At 43.6% G+C, this 16,156-nt stretch overlaps 2 protein-coding genes across 9 annotated transcripts in view; both read left to right on the top strand.

Annotated features, from left to right (window-relative positions):
- kiaa0825 (KIAA0825 ortholog) overlaps nucleotides 1-12,147 on the top strand; it is a gene marked incomplete in the record, with an annotated part of 170,173 nt that extends 158,026 nt beyond the window's left edge. The window contains 1 exon segment of the mRNA XM_055886033.1: nucleotides 9,283-12,147. Coding sequence (XP_055742008.1) covers nucleotides 9,283-9,445 — 163 coding nt within the window.
- Nucleotides 12,148-12,841: 694 nt separating this feature from the next.
- The window catches only part of fam172a (family with sequence similarity 172 member A), a 191,191-nt gene continuing 187,876 nt past the window's right edge, over nucleotides 12,842-16,156 (top strand). For 3 of the 8 annotated variants that reach the window (XM_055886031.1, XM_055886027.1, XM_055886028.1), the window contains exons 1-2: nucleotides 12,842-12,968; nucleotides 13,736-13,805. In XM_055886031.1, coding sequence (XP_055742006.1) covers nucleotides 12,927-12,968; nucleotides 13,736-13,805 — 112 coding nt within the window. In that variant the 5' untranslated portion in view covers nucleotides 12,842-12,926. Of the gene's footprint in view, nucleotides 12,969-13,716; nucleotides 13,806-16,156 lie in introns of those variants that run through there. The other 5 variants (XM_055886030.1, XM_055886023.1, XM_055886025.1 and 2 more) reach the window with 5 other exon arrangements.

Raw genomic sequence — 16,156 nt, 5'->3', positions numbered from 1 at the left:
TATATATATATATATATATATATATATATATATATATATATATATATATATATATATATATATATATATATATATACAGTTTATTTACAATATTGTGTTCCACACCCACCTCCAAACTACTTTAGTGGGAATGGTTCAATTTAGGATGGGACACCAGTAGACTTCCCATCGGAATGCAGCCCAGCATCCAGCACCTGTTGTTTACTAAGCATGTGACACATGCAATTTGATTGATTGATTGATTGAGATAGAGAGGGAGAGGGAATGTAGTGAATATTCAGGGAGGAACTCCCGCTATTGAGCTGTGTGTGTCCTGCGTTTTGTCTTGGGATGGGAGTTGTCTGATGTGCTAAGCCCCAGCCTGTCGGCCCCATCGACTCGCTGCTGCGATGGCAAGCCCACAGAGAGGATGCACAAATGCATGCTCCTCCCATCCATAACCTCCTAGCCGCATGCTAACGCCGGTGCGTCTCTCTAACTATATTAGGTATGCACAGACCATCTGGCCCATTCATTCAAAAGGGGCTCATTGATGAAAGCGTGTGCGTGTTTGTGTGCTACAAATACTGTCTCAGTAAGAGGCCTAACACAGATCCAAAAGCCTATGTTTCTTTATAAACGAATGGAACGCGATGGCAGGAATGAATTCGGAAAGATCTCTGTGAACCAATCAAAAACCTTCATCTTCTAAGACATTGGAGCCAATAGGTGGACTTGTTGAATAGCTGAGTCTATCATGCATTTTTTTTATCGAGAATGTTGTATGGTAAATACACAATTACTACTACTCCTACTTCTGTTGGGTAAAACGATCCGTATTGCAATGAGGAGTAGGCAAACAGGAAGCAGTCATTTGTTTTGCGTGCGATTGCTGTGGAGCGGCGGTGTGGCGGATCCCGTGTGATCTCTATTGGCATGTGCGCTCTCAGTGCTGACAATAGCCCCTCACGTTGGCAGGCAAATCCTTACAAGGTGAGCGGTGACTATGAAAGCCTTTTCACTGTCACCTTATCTCCTTCAGGCTTCTGTTGGTGGCTGTAGTGGCAGAGCATTATAATTTCATTATAAAACCGGGATAAAAAACACACAGCCCACTGATAGAAATCTGTAGATTAGGAAAAGCAGTACAATAAATTATGCAAAGTGTTTGAAAACACATACAGCTATAATTAGGTGGCATTTGATTTTAAATGAGCTGACAGCGAGGACTTATTTATCTCTTTAACCCCCTAAAACTGCCATTAGCATAGGGTGAAATGAGCTGTTTGAAATGGTAAGGGCGCGTCGTGTGATCAGATTGGACTAAGCCCTCCTTCCCAACTTGAAAGGCTGGTGTTTTGCCGGGAGATCAGGCTCCCGGGGTGGAATGTGTTCCAGCGGCAGGTGAGATCAATGTCCTCTCGGGGTAATCGCTTCACACCAGCCCTGACACAAAGACGAAGCCCAACCACAGGACTATTAACTAATAACGTCATTATGGCGACCACAGCAGCCCCTCCACATCTCTATATGGCTGCTTGGTGTGGAAGGAAGGAGGACCTGTTAAGTGACTCAACACAGTCACCAGATTGAGGTGGAAAGTACTCTATTACTCCCGACCTACCATGACACCGTTGGATTATTTGTATTGATGAATGCATTGTCGGGAAAGAGCATCAATTCAGCATCGTATGATGCAAAATTTATCACACAAGGATGATTTCTGTATTTTTTTCAAGTTACATATATAGAAAACTTGAGTGCTGACAAGCGAAACATTTTTGGGACTGTGTCAACAATGGACTAACGAAACAAATGCCGGTACATCGTTTTGGGGTGGAATTCTCCTTTAAGTATAGCCTGCAATTGATATTGTATGTCATGAAAAGGATTTTCCAGGGGGTTGAATAAAGTTTTGAGGTATCAATGTCTCACTTGTTTAAAGCAGGGCCCCGTGTCAGTCAATTCTCTCAAGTCTCTCGTGCATCACCGTGTTTAAGACTTCATATATGCACAACTAAAAAGGGGGATGTGCTGAATAAATGATAGCCTATTTCCTGGTAGCATATCTAGGTGAAATCAGGAGGAATATATTTTTGTTCTTTTCCCTGTTCAGCAGGGAGTGGGGAAGCTAAAGTTGGTGTCTGTTTATCACCAGCATCTTTGTTCATTAATTCATGGGCCTATATTTTATGCATTTGGAGGGTTATGGAGGGCCTGCTGGGGTAGGGGCTGGGGTCTGTCTGTGTTGCTGCTTCTGGGGGCTGGTCTGCCTGTGTGTAGTGGAGCAGGGCCACGGGGGTAAAATAAGAGCTGTCATCCCCCCTCTCTCTGCGCTCTGCCCTGGCCTGTCGAGCAAGACAGATTGCCTGTACCGAGCTGTTTGATCCCGGGGACCTGGAGGCTTGCCTCAGCCCTTAGCAGGTGTCTGCAGCTTCTGCTCCACACTGAGACTTCTACAGGGAGAGAGGGAGGGAGGGGAGGGTTCAGCCTCTCAGAGATACACATATTAAAACATTAAAACACATTGTTCTGCATGCAGACATCGACTCTGCTCCTCACACAGACTAGTGCTCCGTTGGAATACGGCACAACTAGTTTGGCTGGGATTGGTATGGGAAGTGGGTCTTATTCCGACCACACTAGTTGTTGGTTGGTGCCACATGCGACTGCCTGCAGCGTGAGAGACAGACAGGTCCTGTGAGGGGGTGTCAGAGGAAAATAGGTTTCAAGTTTTTCATTGTCACGTGCGCAAGTACAGGGAAATGCCTTTTTTACTTGCTCTTTCCCAACAATGCAGTAATCAATATCAGTATTTCGATGTGTATGTGCGTGTGTGTGTAGAGTAAGTATGAATGTGTGTGCGTGTTATGTGCGTGTGTGAGAAAATGACGTGTGTGTGTGTGTGTTGGAGTGTCAGTGTGTGTGAGTGTGCATAGAGACTAAAATCAATCTAAAATCAGATAGGGTCAGTGCAGATTGTCCGTGTAGCCATTTTGTTAGCTACGGTATTTAGCAGTCGTATGGCTTGTGAGATAGAAGCTGTTCAGGAGGCTGTTGGTGTCAGACTTGTTGCTCCGGTACCACTTTCCGTGCGGAAGCAGAGAGAACAGTCTATGGCTTGGGTAGCTGGAGTCTTTAGCTATTTTCCAGGCCTTCCTTCCACACAGCCTGATATAGATGCCCTGGATGCCAGGGAGCTCGTCCCCAGTGGTGTACTGGGCTGTCCGTACCACCCACTGTAGCACCATGCGATCAATGGCGGTGCAGTTGCCATACGAAGCAGTGATGCAGCCAGTCAAAATGCTCTCAATGGTGCAGCAGTAGACCTTTTTGAGGATTTGAGGACCCATGACAAATTCTTTCAACCGTCCTGAGGGGTACGAGGCTCTGGCATGACTTATTCACGACTGTTTGCGTGTGTGTGGACCATTTTAAGTCCACCGAGGAACTTGCAGCTCTAGACCCGGTCCACTTCAACCCCCCTAACGTGGATGGGGACGTGCTCGCCCTGCGTTTCCTGTAGTCTACGATCAGCTCCTTGGTCTTACTGACATTGAGGGAGTGGTTGTCTGTCCTGTCGAGAGTTGCGGTGTGGGTCATGATTTAGCTCAAGCAAAGAGGTCCGGGGCTCCCGCCTTCTCTCTGAGAGTCCCAACCTTCCAGGGATCTATTTTAGTGAGAGGTGCCACAGCCAGCCATATGAGCACCGCCAGGCTAACCAATGCTGAACAAAGGCCTGAGTCAAGCACTGGGAGGAGAAGAGCTGCCGTGCTGCTCTCACTAACACTGGGAGAGGTTGGTGAGTTTATTGTACTGCATAGCTCCAGAGATCACTGGTTGGGGATTGTGTTGTGTGTTTCTCTCTCCCAGAGAAGGCATCCCTCCTTCTGGGTGGTGGGAGATGATGCAGTCCATACCAATGGCAGCAATCGGTTCCTGTAGTACCAACCTAATTGATATAGCTAACTGTAGAATAATTGCAACTTTCCTTGCTGCAGTAAAAACAAATACGCAGTCAGGAGGCAAACATATTAATATGGAAATGACCCCATCAATTTAGAGCATGGATTTGATTATTCATTAATTAAGCCAGTGCAAATTTGCACAGTCTAAGTGACTTGAGAATGTTGAAGACCCAGGACCACCCTCACAAAGGAATGGTCACCTGATCAAACGCCATACTGGAGTTTCACCCGAAATGGTGTTATGAATGTCTATGTGAAATGAATGTCTATGTGAAATGAATGTCTATGTGAAATGAATGTCTATGTGAAATGAATGTCTATGTGAAATGAATGTCAATGTGAAACGAATGTCTATGAACATTGGTCAATCTACAAGGTGATGATTTTCAATTGAAAATCGTAGTCACTTAGATCTTACTGCAGGAAACTCCTCAAGCCCAGCCTTGCCACCAAACTCTCTCTAAGAGGTTTGTGTCGCAGACCTGAACTTTGCTGCGGTGTTCAGTCACAACTTTATATCTCTATCACCCCTCACTCCCTCCTCCCTGTCTTCCTCTGTAGTGCAGGGAAGGCATTAGTGTGTCTGTCTGCGTAGGTGTGTGTGTGTGTGTGTGTGTGTGTGTGTGTGTGTGTGTGTGTGTGTGTGTGTGCGTGCGTGCGTGCGTGCGTGCGTGCGTGCGTGCGTGTGTGTGTGCGTGCGTGCGTGCATTTAGGGGATGTATAGCCAGGGGGGGTTATATCTGGAGAGGGTCCTTTGGTCACGACCATGTCCTCAGATGTGAGGGTCTCATCACTGCTGGGATTGAGGGTTTAAGTCCATGGCGTGGGTGTGAGGCAGCCCGTGTGGGTTTGTGTGTGATGGTGTGTGACACTTGTGTGTGTGTGTGCATGCATGTGTCGATGTGCATGTGTGCGTCCTATTTCAAAGGGGACCCACAGATCTCTCGGTGGCCCTTTGGTCAGGCGCTCCATCGCTCGCCTTCGAGCGAGTCGGAGGGCGCATGATTGGTGGGTGACGGGCCGGCTTTGACGTGACAGGGCAGCAGAGACTCTGTGGCTATAGAGCAGGGCCTTCACATAGAGTCACTCTGATGACACAGATGGACTGCTGACAGAGGAACACTGCTGTATGGGTAGAGAGACGGTATCATACAGATCACGTATTCATCTCAATGGTTGGACAAGAGACCAGAGGAATTCTTCTGTATGAACAGAGTGGGTTCTGGGTGTTGTAGTGTGGAAGCTGTGGATATCCAGCTCTCTAATGTGTGCGTGAGGTTTAGGTTTAGCTTTAAAGTAGGGAACATTCTAAAGAGTTTAACTTCAGATTTATGTTAAAATGTAGCCTCAGTAGCTACATTTGAACGGGGCCATGGACACACACATTGTGCTGAAAATAGTAGGTGTTCCCTTTTGATAGACTAGTGCTGTAGCTGGAGTATAATTCCTTCTGTCAACTCTCTGTCTTGTCAATATTCAAATTCACCGTCCCGTTCCATGCTTGTCAGTTACAATTGTCATCCCGCTCTTAGCCAAGGGAAGTCAGGTATACAAATTGAATTGGAGATGACTTCTCAATGGAAATTGAGTTCAGAGCTGACCTTTGCTCTGCATTGTGAACTTGTCAGTTACACTAACTTGGGCCTGTTTGCTACAGGGCGTCTTCTTACCTTTTTCACTCTCTCTCTGTGTTTGTCTGTCTCTCTTACACACGCACGCACACACACACACACACACACACACACACACACACACACACACACAATACACATCGACACATCTCCTATCGCTTGGGAAGCACAACCTCTGTGGTTCACCATGATTTTCATCACAACCATATTTGGTGTGTTGTGTAGAAGTGCTCAGTGTAAAGGCAAAAAAAAGTGCCCACTCACACGGTACGGGCAGTGTAACGTAAATACGAAAGGGCAAATGCAGGAGCATGAAATGTAGTGCCATATGCTTATCCCATACCGCTGACTACTGCAGCAGGCCTGTGGAGGACCAATGTTCAGCTCTCCTTCTCTGCTGACACATATCATCCTGGCATGCACGGAAAGCACTGACCTTTGGAAAGTTGAGCACTTTAAATGTTTAGGTTTGGGTTATGATGGATCCGTGAGGCCCTCAGCATGTGTAAAGGCCCTGATTAGGTCCCTGTCAGACTCATTTAGCCAAAGTGTCTCGGGCCGTGTGGCTCTATGTTTGACAGGCACCCTTTTAAACAAACACGGGTACCTGTCGGGGATTGCGCTGGCACCCAGCGCAGCACAAACACGCCACTCTGAGGGAAACCACTCCGACACTGACAGCTCACACAATTGCCATCACTCCTTCTCTCACTTCCTTTCTCTCTCTCTAGTCTATCTTTTTCCTGCTGGATTGTCCTGGCACTATAGCACTCGATCTCAGTAGAGAGTTGGTTTAAGTAAAATGCTAATATAGCCTGAGTAAATGTAGATTGCAAGATTCTAACTGAAGGAAGGTACTGGAGGTCATTTACACACTGATAATCCGTGAGAATGGTTTTAATTCCAGATGAGACAAACATTGATATGAAGGTCGACTGTCAGAATTAGCTCCATACATCAGTGTATCTATCATTGCAGCTAGCTGACATTGGCTTAAATATTGTGCCCATACATTCCTATCGAAGTACATCAGGTTTATTTTTTTAAATTATTTTTTAAACAATCTCCTGTGACATCAATACAGTAAATATATGAGTCTAAATATGTGTGTCCTATTCTGTATTCAGAGGAACCGCCTAGTCAGCAAGTCCAGTATTAATGCATGAGAAATGAGCCCAGCCTGTAGGAATTAAAGGGTAAGGCTCCCGTTATTAAGATGTAAATTCCAAGGAAACTTCTGAAATGAGGATGCTGTGAAGTTATTGTCAACTTTAGCCTACTTGAAACTGAATTTCTAAACAGCATTGGTTTTTTTTCACTCGCTCAAATTAGCTACAGCCATAGAATCACATATTGTTGGTGTGTGTTTTTAAAGCTAAATCACCCTCAGTCCCAGTTAGAATGCATTTCTGTCAGGGTCTAGGACAGTTGGCATTGTGAATGTGAAACTGCACTGTCTGGACATTGTATAGTGTTCGTAGCATAAGGTAGCTTAGATATATACATGGCAAGTGTTGGTATGTTAGACCTCTCTCTTTCTCTCTCTCTCTCTCTCTCTCTCTCTCTCTCTCTCTCTCTCTCTCTCTCTCTTCTTGTAAATTTGCACTTAACACCTTCCTGCAGAAAGGCTTCTCATTCATCAACTCTGTTTGTCCCAGTGACAAGCGGGGCGCTTCCTGAATATCAATATCAGCTAAGACAATGCGTCGCTTCGCTCAGCCAGTAACCTTCAGCTAAATGTCATTCTGCTTAATCCTATTTGAAAATTAAACATTGAAAAACCTTTAGCGTTTCTTCCTGCCTCCCTCCCTCCCTCCTCCCATGGTTCCTTTTGCACGTCTGTGACATTTGTAAATATTATGTTTTTCATGTTCCCATTATTTGTTTTGGGGGGGTTTCAAATCATGGCTGACTATAGGATGATAAAGTGACGTGATTGGATTTTTATTGAACTGTGTAGTGTAATAGTCATGAGGTATAGCTGTTGCCCCTCTCTCTCTCCCTACTCCCCACCCCATCATTTCTACTATAGTGTCAGTGTGTGGTGGCTTCAGGAAGGTATAAAGTTGTCATAAGGAGAGGCTGACTTAACTAACCCCCCCCCCCTCTCTCTCTCTCCTCTCCACCCCTCATCCTCCCCCTCGTTGGTCTGTCTATCAGGTGACAGTCCACTGGCTCGGTGATAGAGAGAGGGAGAGATGGAGAGGGAGAAGAGACTGAGAAAAAGAGGCCGTGGAGAAGAGAGCAGACATGTGCGAAGGGCCCCATGCATCAAATGCACATATTTACATAAACAAATCCTCCCCGTATAGACGGTAATTACCACGGTGACAGTGCAGGAGAGGAAGAGAAAGAGGATGTCTGATTCAGCCAGATACACACAATGACTGAGGCAGAAACTCCATCAAAGCGCTCGCATGGAGGAGCCCGCTCTTTTGTATGCATGGAATGCGTCACATGGTCAAAGCTCTCCCTCTCACACATATACAATACGTCTACCTTCCCCCGTTTGAAGATATGGTGAATATATAGGCGAGCGAGGTGGGGGGCGGGGGGGGGGGGGCAATAAAAGGAGACAGAGATTGCGATGAAAATGCAATCATTTACAGTTCGATAGAGTTCTCTTTGGACAGGACGACATGACTCTACCTTGCGCTCATTCGCTCTCCATATAGATATTAACATTTGATTGACCACAGTCACAGCTCAAAGGGCCGGCTTTCTCTCGAGGGAGAAAAGTAGTGGAAAAAGAGAGAAGAGGGTGAAGAGGGACAGGGATAAGGTAAAAGAGTTGGGCACCTTAAAAGGGATAGTTCGAGATTTTGGCAAAGAGGCCCTGTATCCACTTCCCTAGAGTCAGATGAAATCGTGGATACCATTTGTATGTATCTGTGTCCAGTCTGAAGGAAGGTAGAGGTGGTTTCGCAAGACAATGCTAACGCTACGGTAGCTATCAACTTCCTTCGAACTGCACACACACACAGACATAAAAATGGCATCCGCGAGTTCATGACTCTGGGGAGGTAGATACAGGGCTTCATTGTCAAAATCCCAATCTCTCCGTTTAAGTCTAAACCCAGATCATACCTGTCCCTTATGAGTTGTCCACTGTGCCGTGTGACTGTGCTTCCCACTAGAGGGTCAGGAGTTGTATGCTGTGAGATGAGCAGGTGAAGTCAACCACCAGTGTAGGTGCACTCCACATCAATATTTCAACGTTGTCAGAGAGAAAGCTTCTGTTTTTCTTCCTCATTTTCCACTGTGTTGATGTTTCCTGGAACCTCTTTTGGGAGCAGTCCTCTCACGCTTGTATGTAAAACATAGAGTTCTATACACAGGCTGACAGTGAAAGCTCTGAATCTGACATATTGTACACTCTGAAATACCAAGACACATTCCCATATGAAAACTTCACAGTGTACATCTTGGTTTTTATACCAACGCTGTACATCTGCGAGAGTGCACTGAGTGCATGTGGTGTGGGCATTGGAGTATTCTCCACTTGATCTCTGTGCTGAACCTGGCAGAATCTGAGGGAGAAGTGTGTGTGTGCGTGTGTATGTATGTATGTGTGTGTGTGTGTCTCTGTCTCTGTCTTTCTTTGTCAGACAGAGCTGGGATATGTGTGTGTTATAGACGATAGAAAACTCTGGTAACTAACTAAGCACGGTGTATATGTCTGTCTGTCTGTATGTGTGTTCCAGGTGGGAGATGCAGGATGGTGCAGTTCTGGAAGATGAAGAGAAGCCTCTGGTGGAGGAGCTGCAGAAAGCCTACTTCAACCAGAGCCCTGGATCCCAAGGCCCCCCCGGAGTCACCCAGGCAGCCCAGGATGAACAGCATGCAGCAGCAAACATCATCAATTAAATCTGCTGCACTCTTTCCTCCAAAAGCCCTTTGTGTTAAACGAGAAACATTGCAACGTCTGTGCAGTACAGCGAAGGGAGAAGCTGTGTGTGTGCGTGTGTGCGTGTGCGTGTGCGTGTGTGTGTGCGTGTGCGTGTGTGTGTGTGTGTGTGTGTGTGCACATGCGTGGGGGGATTGGGTACGTTACTAAATGTTATCAGTTACCTGTCCAAAGTTGTAATCAGTAACGCAACTTTTGGATTACCCAAACTCAGTAACGTAATCTGATTACTTTCAGTTGCTTTTGGATTACTTTCCATGTAACCCTTTACACTCATACCCGTATAGGGAGTGACAATTGCAGATTTTTAACAAGTGCCTAAATTGGAATGTAATGGCTGTACAGTAACATGCTATACATGATGTCAGAGCTCTGGATCTGGCGCGGTATGGGGTTTGACTAACAGCTGTTCTGAATTTAAGCGTCACGCATGACAAGAAGTTTTCCCCCATCCCTCCCAGTAATTGGGTACAATTTGCAAAGTTTTTGTTGTCTGAGTGAGGGAAATGCTGTACATTAAAATGACTCGATGTATTTTGAAAGATGAGACGTTGAGGATTAGAATAAATACCACTTTGATGTCATACAAGCACCTCACATTTCCAAATCCCGATCCCCATGTTTGATGTACAGTTACCAGATGACATGGCGTCACACCCTGGGTTGTTCTGAACAGAATGAGCCTATGTTTGTTTATTGTGAAGGACATTTGCCGCGGAACACGCACCTAAAATGCCCTCATGACTCCTTTTTATGCACACCAACATTACGATATTTTTCTCTGAATTACCCTGTGAAAGCCTAACACTGTAATATCGTATTTTATAACTTAGCTAGTCATGTTGGCAATAGAACAAAAGTAAATGCAGGCAGATCACCCGTGATACAAGTCAGTATTCGACTTCCATCCATGTCTGAGGACATCGGCAGATGACGTGGAAACCGGCCACTAGGCGCAACAGTGAGTGCTATTACCTTCAAGTAGGTGTTGTGGACAGGGATGATGGATGGGTGTAAGCATCTGCCTCTGCTTCGAAAGGTTGCATGTTTGAATCCAACGATAACCCTAACCCTAAAAGGTTTGTTTTAAGCCTATCCCAAACATTAACCCTTACCTTAACCATTCTGAGTTAATGCCTAACCTTAAGAATTCAGATTAATACCTAAACTTAACCTTGGAACGATACAGAGAAGTCACCAAAACACTTTGAAATGTTATGTTTGAGAAACATGGATGAACGTTTGATTCTGACGTGAGACTGTGAGAGCTTGTTGGTAATTGTGTGACGGCGGAGATGCAGGGTTGGGTTCGAAATGAAACTCTAGTTCCTCAACGGCACAGCTAGGAGAGTGAATAAATATATAACGTATAGTTGAAGATTCTTCTTTGAGTCTAAAAGTGCATTGAAATTGCTTAGGGAATTGTACACACTTTGGAGAGGTGTGTGGCCACTTGGAGACATCAGTTAGTCCTCTCACTCAAACCTTTGTAATGTTTTTATCTTATGTTGCACCTACCCCACATTTTCCAGGAATATTCTTATTACCGAATGTATCCAGAGTATTTTCAGATTTCGTTATCAACAAATGCAACAAAATAAAGTAAAATGTAAAATGTACATAAAATCAAGTGTAATATTTTGATTCAATCTTGTGTCAGGTGAACTTTGGTCTAATAATTTCCCCATAATATCCTAAACTGTACCTTTTCAATTGCTACCATGCCGATGCGTAGTATGTTTTTCATATTTCTTCTGTAAGTAACATTTCAGTATAGCCCAATCCATGTTAGTCAATTCCCATGAGTGCGAAGGGTTTTAAGAGGCATTAGAAGAAGACAAAAAGGATCCATCAAATGCATTTGGTGTGCCATCGTAGTGACCTCTGACTTGTGGTCAGACTCCCTCAGGTGGATCAAACTTAATCTTGTGTATTTTTTTCAATGCTGAGTTGAATGTCATTGAGAAAAGAGAAAGTGTCATTAGGTATTTTCTGAATTTAAAAGTAATCCGAGAAGTAATCATGTCGTTTTTCAAAAGTATCTGTAATCTGATTACAAAAATGTTTTGGTAACGTTACTGATTGCAGTTAATAAAAAATAAAAAAAAAGACATGTAACCGATTGCATGTAATCGGTTACTTTCAAACCCTGGGTGTGTGCTCCCCTGTGTGTGTGCATGTGTGTGTGTGGGCTTGCCTGCGTGTGTGTGTACTTGCATGAATGATTTCATGTATGTGTACCGAGAGATACACTCTTCTCCTTGTTTGTTATCACTGGGATTTCATATTTTTGGTGCACATCCACGGGACAGGTTTCTGGATTGGAGGCAGAGTTTGTTTGCTTGAGAATATGTTTATCCAGGGACTATGTGATCACTGAAGTTGAAGAAGCTTGTGTAAAGGCATTGGTGTCAGCATATTTCTTTCCCAGTTCCCCAAAAAAGTAACTTCAAATCCCCCGATTTAGAGGAAAAGATGGGTTATGATTACACAAGGTCACCAGAATGTGTCCCACCATATAACATCAGTCAGACATTTGTGCGCTGAGAGCGTAGTTTGTTATTTGTGATTTGTGATACTTTTTGTTTCCAGGTTTTCTGTATTTTCTTATTCATGAGATGAGACAGAATCTACCAGAATTAAACATGAAAATAATAAATAATATAGTTTCTTCATGATTTCATCACATCACATTGCTATTTATTCCGCTGTACATACATAGCGTGTCAACTAGACAGATATGTTGCTGTTTTTCCTAGTTTCATTCAAATGTGTTATCAGTAGGATACATACAGTATATGAACGACTAGTAGAATACTTATACTAACAACAACAAAATACTCTCAAACTATTATTTTGCTTTATCTGAAAAATTGTGCTGCTTACATTTAATATAATATAACGATAAGCAAATCATTATTTTCATATTGGTGTAGAAATGTGTTAAGCCACTGCTCCTGTAAGATTTTAGGGTTTACATAATGGGCTTCTCTCCTCTATTCTCAGGACAGAATGGAAGCTTTGATTTGGTTTAGTCTACACAGGAGGGAATTCCAAAGAAGAGCTTATTCTAATGTTTAGGATGAGAATATGCTTCTGCAGGAGTAATGACTCTTTGATATCCCTGAGCAAATGTAAGGACACATATTTATTCAAACAGTAGACCTATCCTGCCTTTGGGATATAATGTTTATATAGGAGGATTAAAACTGCTTATACTTCTGAAAACATTGTTGCAGGGATGTGGTGGGGTGGGGGCGGGGGGCATAGGATGAGAAAATCATACCTAATGCTTCACAATTATTCCAATGTGAAACATGGTGGGTGAAACAGCGTGGAGCTGTCCCTTTAAATATTCCTTCCAGACGGTTGTCTCGGTAACCCGGAAGCTTCCAATTCTGAGATTCCTTCCTGTTTTTGTACATTTTAAGGAAGCAGGGGATGCTGGCTAATTGTTATTTTGGATATTCGTTTGTAGTGGTGGTATGTGTTCGAAGCTAAATGCATGACTGTAAAACATAGTATTATTTCACTGGCGTTTACTTCGACATGCACACGTGTGAAACGAATGCTTCTCTCTTGGACGTGCCTTCACTGGCATGAATGCACTTTCAGTCCCTAACATTTGGTTGTTATTTTATGCATGAATACATCTGGGTTGCCTATGTCTGTCTTTTGACCTAGACAGTCGCCTGCCCTGCTTTGTCTAAATTGTAACATACGCGTTTTGATATGGCAGTGTTTGTTGGTATTTCAGCTAGCTAAGGTGGCTAGCTAGTTAACTTAGTTGCACACTTCTGCATGTTAATTGTTTAGCTAGCTACATCGTCTACATTACCTAGCCACATTAAATTAGGCTATGCAATAACTACACGGTAGTCGTTATGGTACCGCATAATGCAGTGTGGTTACAACAGTGGTGTCAAGTAATGCCAGAAATGAAATTGTAAGGGAAGTGGTTTACTCTGTGTGCCTTGCTAACTAACGTTACTCAAGATGGATACAATGCCTTCAGCATACCTGTGTGAAATCATTCCTTGTTACTATTATTAGAAATGAATGTGCTGCCTTCACTATAATGTACCTCCCTCCACAATACAAACAATGTTGTTAAAGTACATTGTAACTAACTAAACAATCAATCATTTTCTATTCCCTTCCATGTAGAGTAACGCTAACCAGCAGTGATCCACAAGAAGAGGAGACCCATGCTTACTTGACCCTGTACTTTTATACTGTTCATTTTGTAGATAACTATGGCCCAGATTCCCGGCCAAGAGAATAAAGAGAAGACTACTGCCCTGAAAGGTGAGCAACTAGGTAACTGGTATTTCCTTCCTTGTGCAGATGAGTGACTGTGGGTTTGTGTAAAGTACCCTGAAAATGTTGTCTTTCGCTGTGCACACGCGCAGCTCCAAAGTCATTGATAAACGAGCAAACTTGTATTCATTGGTGTCATCGGGGCGAATGGAGACTTGTGAAAAGTGCAAGTCATAACTATCTTCAGCCCGCTCCTACTGTCTGTCAGCTATGCCTACTGTTTGCGTCAACATTTGTTTTTATTATTATTATTATTTACCGTTATTTTACCAGGTAAGTTGACTGAGAACACGTTCTCATTTGCAACAACGACCTGGGGAATAGTTACAGGGGAGAGGAATGAGCCAATTGTAAACTGGGGATTATTAGGTGACCATGATGGTTTGAGGGTCAGATTGGGAATTTAGCCAGGACACCGGGGTTAACACCCCTACTCTTACGATAAGTGCCATGGGATCTTTAATGACCTCAGAGAGTCAGGACACCCGTTTAACGTCCCATCCGAAAGACGGCACCCTACACAGGGCAGTGTCCCCAATCACTGCCCTGGGGCATTGGGATATTTTTTAGACCAGAGGAAAGAGTGCCTCCTACTGGCCCTCCAACACCACATCCAGCAGCATCTGGTCTCCCATCCAGGGACTGACCAGGACCAACCCTGCTTAGCTTCAGAAGCAAGCCAGCAGTGGTATGCAGGGTGGTATGCTGTTTGCAGAGTGGACTTTAGTCTATTAGAGTAGGAAGGACTTCAGTCTGATTCTGCTGAAGGGAGACATGTGCTTGCCTTCTTAGGCTGAAGCCTATAGTTTAGAGATTTTCTCCTCTCAATAACCGCTTTGTCTTTCCATAGTTTCCAGTAAAGTTGGGACACACATGGCCATGTTTGAATTGACTGGTTAAGCCTAGGCCTATTTAGGATGCTTTTCCCTATAAAGGCAAAACACCAACCATTTATATGGAACAGATCGGGAGACTAGTAAAGGGGCAATTTGTAGTTTAAACAATAACAAAGCAGGAACCTCACCTCAGTTTTGTTAAACAGCTAAGGGATGGGGATGGAGTGTTGTAACCACTCTTAGGGCCCAATAAAGTCTGCATTGTGAAGAATGCGGACGGACACACGGACACTCCATTTATTGAACTTATACTGAACAAAAATAGAAGCGCAACATATAATGTGTTGGTCCATGTTTCATGAAATAAAATATCCCAGAAAAGTTCTGTAAGCACAAAAAGCTTATTTCGGTGTATGTGTGTCTACACTTTCTGTAGCCGTTAGCAGTGATGCTAACTGTAACCTTCTGGTTATATTTTGACTACCAAGTAGCGTATGTCTACCTGGCAGAATGATATAATGATTATTTGCATCAATCCAGTGGCCATTTTGTTTGGCAAACTCTGCAATTATATGAGCGCTGCAGAAACGCCACTAATCAAAAACAATGGCAGTAAATGGGGTAACTACACCCCAAAATCCAAATGTGTTCGATTTATTTTCCAGTTCTCAGTGGTCTCCTGATGTGGTTTAAGCATTTTTATGGACTTAGAACAACCAATTTGGTTGTTTTTCTATTAAATAAGTATGATTTTGAGAGCCCCCCCCCCCCCCCCCCCCCCCCCCAAAATGGGGAAAACATAAACCTGGAAAACAAAAAAGGAGAAAACGGTATTTGGGAGGCAAAAAAAAATCTCATTCATACAGCGCTATGGGTGCAAGGACGTCCCTGATATCAAAATGATGGTTTTAACCATGTTTTGAGGCTATACGGTGTTTGTTTACGTTAGTAAACAAGCTTATATTTTGGGTTCTGATGGGGTAACACAGTTGAACTAAGCTCATGAGGCGTAAGTTATATTATTCGAAGGGTATTGCTCATGTAAAAGTCAAAAAAGGTATGTAGCAATCAGTGTTTTTTTTTTATGACCGCTAACCACGTCCAATAGCCTCCTTTTGTAATAGGCCCAATTAGTGATAGTGTATGCATGATGCTATAATGAGAGGAAACACTACAATAGCACTGAATACCTAGCCCTTTTTAATTAGTTGCATTCTGTTCAACCAAGATGGTCCCCTACAGCAACAATTGTCACAGTATGTTAAGTGACAGTCACTTAAGTATGACAATTGGGTACTTTTCCCACCACGCCGATGCAGTAAAAGACACATCATTTGATTGTGCTTCCCTGTCAATTTGGTAACATGCTATTTACTGACTGGCCTAGCCTATATAGACATTGTGATCAAGAACAGAGCTTTCTTCATTGTCACGGATGTGTTTTGTTGTTTGTTGCTGTGCTAGTGTACACCTATATCAACACCCTTTTTTTGGACGTAGCCTAACGTGGGTTTA

The sequence above is a fragment of the Salvelinus fontinalis genome, chromosome 28 (assembly GCF_029448725.1).
Source record: "Salvelinus fontinalis isolate EN_2023a chromosome 28, ASM2944872v1, whole genome shotgun sequence".
NCBI lineage: Eukaryota > Metazoa > Chordata > Actinopteri > Salmoniformes > Salmonidae > Salvelinus > Salvelinus fontinalis.
This window is presented reverse-complemented; position numbering and strand designations above follow the sequence as displayed.